Genomic DNA, 10549 nt, shown 5'->3' on the forward strand with positions numbered 1-10549 from the left:
GCCAAGAGAGCATCAACTGATGCTCAATATACCACTAATCATTAGGGACAAATATGGTGGTGAAAAGAGTTCGATGCCTTACATCAATATATATATATATATACACACACACACCATGTGACACAAGAGAATTGGTGCAACTCATGGAGCCCATGCAATAGATGGTAGTTTTTTGCCTTCTCATATATATATATATATATATATATATATATATATATATATATATATATATATATATATATATATATATATATATATATATATCAGCATTCGAAAATCCATGCTCCTTTGAGAACTGTGACCATCCCATGAATGGTCCTCCACTGCCACAGCCAAAAACCATGGTGGTCCAATTTCCCCAACTATGCCATCATCACCTTCTTTTCATCTCTTTCCACAAAAGAAGAGTCTTGCTCAACTCCTACGATCCCCTCACACAACCATCAAACAACTCCAAAAAATCCATGCCCAACTCCTCCTCCAATACCCATCCCCTCCACTCCACCTCTTCAACTCCATGATCTTGGCCTATGCCTCCTCTCCTTTCCCCTCCCATGCCTTGGCCTTCTTCGCCACCCATATCCATCCTCCAATCCCCAATATGTTCACCCTGCAGTTCCTTCTCAAGGCCTCCTCCAAATCCAACTCCATCACTCACACCACCCAACTCCACTCCATCTCCTTCAAGCTTGGGTTCGATGACTGCACCAGTCTCCAGAATGGCTTTCTCCATTCCTACTGCACTTCTGGCCAGTTGGCCGACGCCCGCCGCCTTTTTGATGAAATGCCTCACCGCGATACTGTTTCATTCAATTCCATGATTCATGGCTATGCCGAGCTGGGGGATATGAGCTCTGCGTCCTGGCTATTTGAACAAGTTCCGGTCCGAAGTCCTATCTCGTGGACTTCGATGATCACCGGGTTCGCCAATGCCGGCGATGTGGTGTTGGCTAGAAAGCTCTTTGAAGAGATGCCTCAGAGGGATTTAATTTCATGGAATGCTATGATCTCAGGTTATGTGCAGAACAGGCAACCTCTCATGGCCTTGGATTTGTTTTCTCAGATGATCTCTGAAATTTTGAAGCCAAACAGGGTGACTGTCGTTAGTGTTCTTTCTGCTTGTTCGATTGCAGGAGCTTTGGATGCTGGCAAGTGGATCCATGTTTATATACATAAGAACAAGTTTCGCTTGGACCCATATCTGGGTTCGGCTCTCATTGACATGTACTCCAAGTGTGGGGCTGTCGAGTTTGCTTCGGATGTTTTTGTGAGCTTGATGGAGAAGAACACATGCACTTGGAATGCAATGATCAATGGTTTGGCTCTGAACGGCCAAGCCGAGAAAGCTCTGGACGTGTTTAGCCAAATGCAGCTCGATAGGAGAGTTTTACCTGATGCAGTTACCTTTGTGGGTGTCCTCTTGGCTTGCAGCCATGGTGGGTTTGTGGAGGAAGGAAGGAAGCATTTTTACTCCACGACGAGGAAGTATGGAGTAAGCCTAGTAGTGGAACATTATGCCTGTATGGTTGATCTTCTTGGGCGGTGCGGGTTTTTGAAGGAAGCAGAAGAGATCATAAGAAATATGTCAATTAAGCCAGACATCGTGGTTTGGAGAGCTTTACTTGGAGGATGTAGGATTTACAAGGATGTTGAATTAGCCGAGAGAGTTGTTTTGGAGATGGAGACACATGGAAGTGGTGATTATGTGCTGCTATCAAATCTTTATGCTTCAGTTGGGAGATGGGGAGATGTAGAGAAGGTCAGGATGATCATGAAGGACAAAGGGATTGAGAAAACACCTGGCTGCAGTTCAATCGAGATCAATAACACAATCCATGAATTCATATCAGGCGACAAATCTCACCCACAACACAGAGAGATCTATGCCAAGCTGGAAGAGTTGGGGACAAGAATGAGCGAGGAAGGATATATTGCAGGGACAGCGGAGGTTTTGTATGACATTGATGAGGAAGAGAAGGAACAGGCACTTGGGCATCATAGTGAGAAGTTGGCCATCAGTTTTGGCCTCCTCAGTACTGCTCCTGGGACTCCTCTTAGGATCGTGAAGAATCTCCGGATTTGTATTGATTGCCACAATGCCACCAAGCTGATATCTAAGATCTGCAATCGAGGAATTGTGGTTCGCGATCGAGTCAGGTTCCACCATTTCAAAGATGGGATATGTTCTTGCAATGATTTTTGGTAGGATACTGCAACAAAATATACATGATTAAATTCATAAATGCTGTCCATCATCAATAGATCAATGGTCACTGTATCATCACAGTTTTTCTGAAATACTGTATGTATACTGTATAATGTGCATGGCCCAAACAAAACAATGCAATTCCAGCATGAAGTTGAGCTATATTCACATTCTGGAACAAGCCAACCACCATTGAACTCTTTCTTTGTGATTGTTTTATATAGTAAAACTATTTAGAAATGCTGAGATAACCATTGCCACAAATTATAGATTAATGGTTGGCACAAATATTGTACATGGTACATCTCTGCAATTTTGAATTTGCTTCAATGGCATCAGTTTACATTGCCTTTTCATGTTAGCTGAGCTTTGTTAAGTGCCTTAAGCTATTAAAATTTTAAAGAACAGACCAAGTGTGTTTATTGACATGGCCTTCAGGGACTGGAAGAACTCTCCTCCAAAATTCCAGTCTCTCCCTTGCATTCCAATCCCAGTTTGCTCAAGCTAGATCTGTAGATATCTTTGCCAACAGTACTTCGCTGTAAATTTTCCAATGGTTCATCTCCTGCTGATTGTTAAAGTGACTTGATTGTCATCTAATATGCTTTCCAGTACCCCACAGATGTCCAACTCCCATTGGCTAATGAACTCTGTTTGTTGTTCTGTTGATCATATGGCGACAATAAAGGCCAATCTTTACCTTTTCTAGCATATTAAAGACTTGACTCTTGAGCTAGTTTTACACTAAAGATCTTGAAGTACAATGGTAGCATCATCAGATCCACACATTACCCAGTAGCCTTCTTTGTAAGGCCTCCTGCTTCAGAAAGAGCTCCACACTATCCTCAGGTGGACCAGAGAGTTTGGGACTTTGCCCAAGGGGGGAGTTGCAAGTGGTTAAACCAAGATACAATATGGAACTATTTTTGGTATTTTTAGATGCCTTAAATCTATCAGGGCTAAGGATCACAAATGTCATTTCACGGCGTAGATAATAATTTATCATGAAAATACTTAATCATTAAAGAGCTGACATAAATCAAGTATTCCTTGCATTAGCCAGTTAATCAGATTCCATTTGATAGCATTGAAGGCAGGGAACAGTACAGGTCTGATGCAATTACATCAAGATAAGGAAAAGGAGTGGTAGGAGAAAAAGATGACTATTTTTTGAGTGAATTATATGAATACTGAATCCAACTTTTTAAAGCATATATTATAAATATATATTGTTTTGACATACCAAAATGGAATTGGTTTTGTTAGATTGATTTATATTATATCATATTCTCAAGCCTTGTTTTCCCCTTGAACTAGAATTGTATTTTTATAACAGTTAGATCCCTCTTTAACAGAAAGTAGATGAAGTGCATACCACTGGCATTTAGAAGGCAATACCTTCACCATAGCCAATGTTCTATAGGCAACCAGCAGGTAAGATAGGAAAAAAATGGTAGATGCCATAGTCAGTCATCTCTATCCACATCATCACAAGGATACTTATAGACAACTAAGACAGGGCAATGGAATGCTGATCATCTGGTTACGTCATCAAGTAGGTTTTCGTTCGATTTTTTTTTCCTCCTTTTACAAACAGATGCATTTCCTTGTCTCTTTGTATCATTACATAGGTGATGGTTACATTTTTCAATAAAAAGAAAAAGGAACCAGAACCTCATATGAAACACTTGTGAAACTACTCCATTGCACAACATGATAAGAAGTAGCTGCAAACTGAGAACATCTGCTGAGCTCTGGGGCTCATCTTTATTTAAGCTATCAAATTTGAATTAGATTTTAGGTTTGGAACTTATTTGCAGCAAGGAATTCAGAAAAAATTGTAGAAGGCTAGTACATAAAACAGAAGAGAATGTAAAAATTGACAATGAGACATTGATTCAGATGTTTGATAAGACATCCAAACTACTTCGATTGTGCAGGCTGCATTAATTTTGTGAAAATGTATGCCAGAAATAGGGCCATCTGTGTCATTTAAAAGATAAAGCATTTGATTTGCGCTGACTACTTTCGGTAAGCATTCCATATTATGACAGAACAGGAAGGGAAGTAAGGATGACATAGAATCAGGGGCTTCCTTCATAAGAATTACCATTTAAACAGACCATAGAAATCTTTTCCTGCATATTTTCAATTTGCTTCTTCACTGAGACTGGAGTGGTAAAAAATCATATCATGAAGGCTTTATCAAGAATATCAGATGTTGATACAAGGCTTGCTCAAGTACTGATAAAAATCATAGCAAGGAGGCTTTATCAAGAAATATTCTTGATCAGAAAATTTACTAATTATGACAAATTTCATCATGCTAACATATTTCATGATGGGCTAGGTAATTCGACATTCAACACCTTTGACCAAAAAAAAAAGAACAAAATTTTACTAAAATTTTACTTATGGTATCACCAATAATACTTTGGGTTTGTGGGATCACTGATTGTTTCCTCTGCATCCAGTCTAGTTGTGTGCCAGCAACTCCTAATTAAGTAGCAAGCGCTCATATATGAATGCGAATTTCTGATGTGGTCTGACTACAGAGTATAATTCATGTTTCAGTACCTGAAGTGGGAAGATTTCTCACATTGATGGAGCTTCAAAGTGCTACAGAATAATGAAGTCTGCTACTTCTGGGGTGCAATGAGAAGGGGGCACATCATTGCTTCCAACCAGAGTCTTGTAATAATGGCAATTTCTCTCTTCATCTTCCTCCCACCAAGCACACAAGGTGGAGCAGTCATGGCATGATGGTGCACACAACTATAAAGTTCATATCAACCCAATCTACTTGGTGATTATTAAATTTAAAGATAATGACCTTAATTCCTTGGTAGAAAGTAAATGAATAAATAATACAGATACATCATATCAAACAATTCTCTCACATATGGTATTATTTAGATATCGTCCTATTAAGACTAGTATATTATAACAAGTTAAGGCCAAAGGAAAGATAATGTATTTTATTGATCTATAAAGATAATCAAGTATCATGCCCCCAAGCGCTAGTTCACCATTTGGATCCTTTAATCAACCAGCACCTCTTGAAAGCCCATAGCTCGTCCACAACTTTATTCTTCTATACCATCCAAATCTGCATATTTTTATTTTGAAAGATTGATATCAGTTTTTTTTACAGCTATGGCCTACTATGTTTTGATTGAATAGTTTGGATAATTTGATTACACTGTAAATGATAGTGATACATCAGAGAAAGGTTTTGGATCTAGAATCTATCACAGTTGTTCACCATGCTACCATGGCTTTCTTTCAAATTTTAATACCATAAAATCTTACATGACAAAGTACCCACCATCTATAATAAATGCAGGAATAGAGAGATAAACTAACAGAAGGAATAATGGACAATGTTAATCAATTATACAAGGTCAAGAAGTACACCGCCATATTTTATAATTAATAAAAAATCAAGAAAAAAATTAAAGTAGGATTTCTAAATTCATCACAAAATGTAGGAAAATAGCATGCCAGAATTTTTTTCAAAAAAATCCATCAATATTAGAGCATCTGAACATACTTAAAATTTTAGTTATGCAACAAACAGATGCTGGTTGCAAACTACATAAACAGAACTATATGGTTATGTAATATGGCATGGTGGAAGTACCTTTAAACTGGAGATATCTTCAAGATTAAAATGACGATAAAATTTCCTCAAGTCTTCAGGATCTCTAATAAGAAATATACTCTGCAGAGCCAAATGAAAATGCAGAGCAATCTTTAAGAAACTAACTGTATCTGAGACCAACAGCACAGATAGCAAAAGCGAAACTTTTGGCAGAATGCAAACCCATTTTGCTTCTTTCCTTGTTAAGACAATCGACCTTTAAAGATCAAAAAGGTCTCTCCGTATCTTGTCTTCTTTATCCAACCCGACTGACTTTTCATGACAGAATTTAAGTTTGGCAGTAATTTTTTCCCCTCTGTATTGCAGTCTTCCTTGAATTAAACAAATGAATTCAAACAAGAAAACATTAACATATTATTATTATGACATCTTCGCTTACCGATAAAGGAAAAAGAGGATGAAATGGTAATAAAAGAATGCAATGTAACAGAACCAAACAACTGGAAGCAAGAAGGGAAAGGAAGAAAGTAATGAACCTACAGTTGTGACTCTTAATAGTGATGTGAGTGTGATGAACCATTGTAATAAAGATGGTGTTGTGTTGCTTTTTCTTCATCCATCAATTAGATCATTGATATGGGTTCCTCCTTCCATGCTAAACCACATAATCATTTCTTCTCATCTCACAAGTTGGATGATTTTGGCTTGGTGAACATGGGGAATAGTGGTTCTTCTCGAATTATCTGAAAGGGGAGATGTATGCACACACACCAATTTTAGGATGAAATTGATACTCGAAGATGTTTGTCATGTGCCAGATCTTACCTAAATCTTATCTCTCCGGGTTGATGAGATGATGTAGTCTCTGTCAACCTTCGGTAAAAGTGTTTTGAAAGCTTACCTAAGGCTGTCTTGTTTTGGAGAAAACAAGATTTTGTTCTTCGTACTAGACATCAGTAAAATATTTATAATGATTAACTTATTGTAATGAAGATGGTTCTTCTTCCAATCTTTGGCACAAGGTGCTTGGCCACATATGTGAGAAGGGAATACGACCCCTAGAAGTAAATCTTGTTCAAATTCAAATGTGAGTCCTTGAGACCTTGTGTACATTATTTATGTGGAAAACACCATAGAATTTCCCTTGCTAGCTGTACTACAAGAAAGAGTAGAAAACTAGAAATTTTTTAGATTTGCTTTGTTCTGATGTTTGTGGCCCTCTTGAAGTTAAATGTCTTGGTGGCAATTTAGATTACGTTACTTTCATTTATGATGCTTCTAACAAAGTTTGGGTTCATGTTATGGAATCGAAAGATCAAGTATTTGAGCTCTTTAGATTCTTTCATGCCAAGATGGAAGGGGATACTGGTGAACCACTGAAGTGTCTCCATACCGATAACAGGGGAGTGTACATCTCCAAGAAGTTCGAAACCTATTATAGAAATCATGGTATTCGGCATGAGAAGGCAGTTCCTTGCACTCCACAGCATAATAGTGTTGCTGAAAGGATGAATCGAATCATTATAAAAAGAGTTCGAAGCATGTTGTCCATGTCCAAGTTCCCCGAGTTATTTTGGGGTGAAGTAGTCTAGACAGCAGTCTACTTGATTAACCATTCTCTTTATTTTCCTCTTGACGGCGAAATCCGGAAGAGAGTTTAAACTCAAGACCGTTTTTTATTCACGCTTGAGGGTGTTTGGGCGCAAGGCCTATTTTTACATTCAAAAAAAGAAAGAAAGAAAGAAAGAAAGATCTAGGTTGGATGAGAAAGCTCCGACATGGATCTTCATGGGATCTGCAGATGAGGAGTTCAGGTACAGATTATGGGACCTAAAAAAGAGGAGAATTATCAAAGTAGAAATGTGATCTTTCTTGGGGATGAAACTATGGAAATTATGAAGAAGCAAATGGAAAGGTCACATGTCATTAGCGATGAGCCATTGGAGTTTTTCTTCCCCCCTCCCATGATGCATGATGATGGGGGAAACGTGCCACAAGAAGAGGAGATAGTGCCACCAGTTGGTGATGGTCATGGTGATGGTCATGGTGATGAGGGGGAGCCACTCCATAGTGATGTACCCCAACATGAACATCAAGTTCAAGCTGATCCACTACAAATTCAACCAAGAAGGTCCTCTACAGTGCATGTACCATCTACAAAATACTCTTCTGATGAGTACATATTGCTCATGGATAGTAAAGAGCCTTTGTGCTATCATAGGGATAAATGGTTGGAAGCCATGCGAGAAGAGATGAATTCCTTGCGTGAGAATGGCAATGGGAAGATAGTGCTCAAGAATAAATGAGTGCTCAAATAGAAATATGAAGAGGGAGGCTCACTATCAAGATAAAAAGCAAAATTGGTTGTGAAAATTATGGGCAAGAGAAGGGCATCGACTTGGAAAAACTTTTCACACCCATTGTGAATATGTCATCCATTAGAGGGGGAATGGTCTTTGCGGCTTGTCACGCCCCGAGCCCGAGGCGTGGCAGACGCCGCACGCCCGCACGGCGGGCCGCACCGGCGTGCAAGGCATCGAATCATATCAAAGCAAATACAGATGTTCAAAACTGACATAATTATTTAAATTTATTCAAAAGCAGTCTTACAAAATTTCAAATAATATATGCTTACGTAAGTCAAATACTTTAATCAATCTAACTAAAGGACCAATAACTGAAGGAATCGTCGGAAAATCTAACGCACTCCTCAATCCCGTGAGATCAAGCCTCTGGATCTGAAAAATGGACAAAATAGAATAATGAGCTACACTAGCCCAGTAAGCAACAAAATACCCCAAAGTGGGGTCAGAGCATATCAGATCAAAATACAGGATAATGTCTGGAATAAATCATAAATAACATCGTTTTGTTGTTTTCAAAACTTATTATCATTTTTCCAAAAACTCTGATACCAGAATCTCAACATAATAGGCTACGGCCACGTAACCCAGTGGCATGGGTTGCACAGAGTGCCAGAAACTACTATTGTTAGTCACCGGTGGAAACGGTGTCCAGAAACCACTATTCTAATCACCGGTGGCGCGGTGTCGAAACCGGTTCCTCACAGATTACAAGTCGACAGGTCCAACGTATAATCCCTATTGGCGGGGCCAGAACAGAACAGAACAGATCATAGCCATGCTGAGAATACATATATATATATATATAAAAACAGATTTCATAAATTTTTCAGTCATAGTTTATGGATTTCAGAGCATAATTTTCAAATGAAATTTAACATGTCAGACCCATTTTACTAAATACAAAACATATTTCAGAATTTAATCTATTTATCAAATAATTTGAAAATCACACTTGAAGTATTAAGTTACTTACCCTCTTCTCGCTTAATCCCTACTTCAGATAGGCGGATCAGATTCACCTGTTTAAATTTAATTAATTCCTTGTTAATTTCAGAGCTAAGCAAAAATTCAAAAATAATACTACTGGGCACGGCCCAACAGGGCCCAGAGTTGGTCCATAATGAACATGGCCCGATAGGGCCCACATCAGACACGGCCCAATGGGCCCACATAGACTCGGCCCAATAGGGCCCTCCCAAGGTTGGCCTCTAATTTGTTCATTTATGCAATAAAATTCGTTTCAGGGACCAATGTCTAATTACATAGCACCGTTCCGTAATAAAACTTGGGTAAAAGGACCAAACAAATATAGTTGAGGGCCTTTATGTAATAAATCTTTCCTACAGGGATCAAATACAAATTTCAGAATACCTTTTTGTGAAATAATATATTGTCAAGGGCTAAACTGAAAAATTCCATTTATTGGCCAAATGGGTTCGGATTTTGGGTTCCGGGTTTCGGGTTCTGGGTTCGGGTTCGGGTTCCGGGTTCGGATTTGAACTGGGCCCAAGTTGGGCCCACAAAGGTACTGCCCAACTGGGCCCAACCGGACTGGACTGGGCCCAAGTTGGGCCTGCAATGGATAGGGCCCAACGGGCCCAGTTTGGCCCGTGATGGGCCTCCTCCTTCCCCAAACCCCCCACGGACAGGGGAAGAAGGAAAGACAGAAGAGAGAGAGAGGGCCGGCGGGGTGGCCGGCCTGGGTGGCCGAAAGCCACCCCTCGGTCGACGGCCAGCCGACCGCCATGGCGGCCGGTGGCCGTTGCAGTGGCTGACGGAAAGGAGCAGCAACCGAGGTGAGGGGCTGAAACAGAGAAAAAAAATCAATTATTTTGGCAATAGAACGAAGGCAAGGATGAGGGAAGCTCACTGGCGGTCGACGGAGGTGGTGGGTCTCGGCCAAGGGAGGCTCGATCCGGCAGCTAGCAGCGGCGACGGCAGTGGGGCTTCCAACGGCCAAACTAGATCGAAAAACAGGGGAATAAGAAAATCAAAGGAGCTTGGCTCCCGGGGTGGCTGAACTCGATTGAAGTGGCGCACGCGGTCACCGGAGAAGAAGGAGAAGCAGGGAAGAGAGGGGAAGGAGCGAAGGTGCTCGGTGGAGGATCCAAGGGAGGACGAAAGGGGGTTTTATAACCCCATTTCAACAGCTCTCCGCCGCGAAAATCATGGCGATGGGGCGAAATCAACGGCCGCTCGTGCGGCCGTGGGGTGGCTGTGGAACAACCGCGGGGCTGCTGCGTAACGCCCGCGGCGCCCCGCCCTCGCTGCGCCCGAAGAAGCCGGAGGGGATCGCGTCTGCGATCCCCTGCTCTAGCCCCTTCCAAAAGGGGAATGGGGCTGAAGTCGGCTGGGGCTGCCGACTTCAGCCTT

General features: G+C 40.7%; 1 protein-coding gene across 3 annotated transcripts; it reads left to right on the forward strand.

Annotated features, from left to right (window-relative positions):
- Positions 1–248: 248 nt before the first annotated feature.
- On the forward strand, positions 249–6998 carry LOC103720557 (putative pentatricopeptide repeat-containing protein At5g40405). 3 transcript variants are annotated; one of them, XM_089924787.1, is made up of 2 exons: positions 249–2202; positions 4781–6998. In XM_089924787.1, exons 1-2 carry the CDS (start codon positions 365–367, stop codon positions 4785–4787), a joined length of 1845 nt encoding a protein of 614 aa, XP_089780913.1. In that variant the 5' UTR covers positions 249–364; the 3' UTR covers positions 4788–6998. The 3 variants fall into 3 exon arrangements, with proteins under 3 accessions (XP_089780913.1, XP_089780915.1, XP_089780914.1); XM_089924789.1 differs by having other exon boundaries at positions 3562–5661; XM_089924788.1 differs by lacking the exon at positions 4781–6998 and having other exon boundaries at positions 249–2613.
- Positions 6999–10549: the final 3551 nt, after the last annotated feature.

Source organism: Phoenix dactylifera, chromosome 8 (assembly GCF_051530095.1).
Source record: "Phoenix dactylifera cultivar Ajwa chromosome 8, Ajwa_hap1_PhDact_Kaust_v1.1, whole genome shotgun sequence".
Lineage (NCBI taxonomy): Eukaryota > Viridiplantae > Streptophyta > Magnoliopsida > Arecales > Arecaceae > Phoenix > Phoenix dactylifera.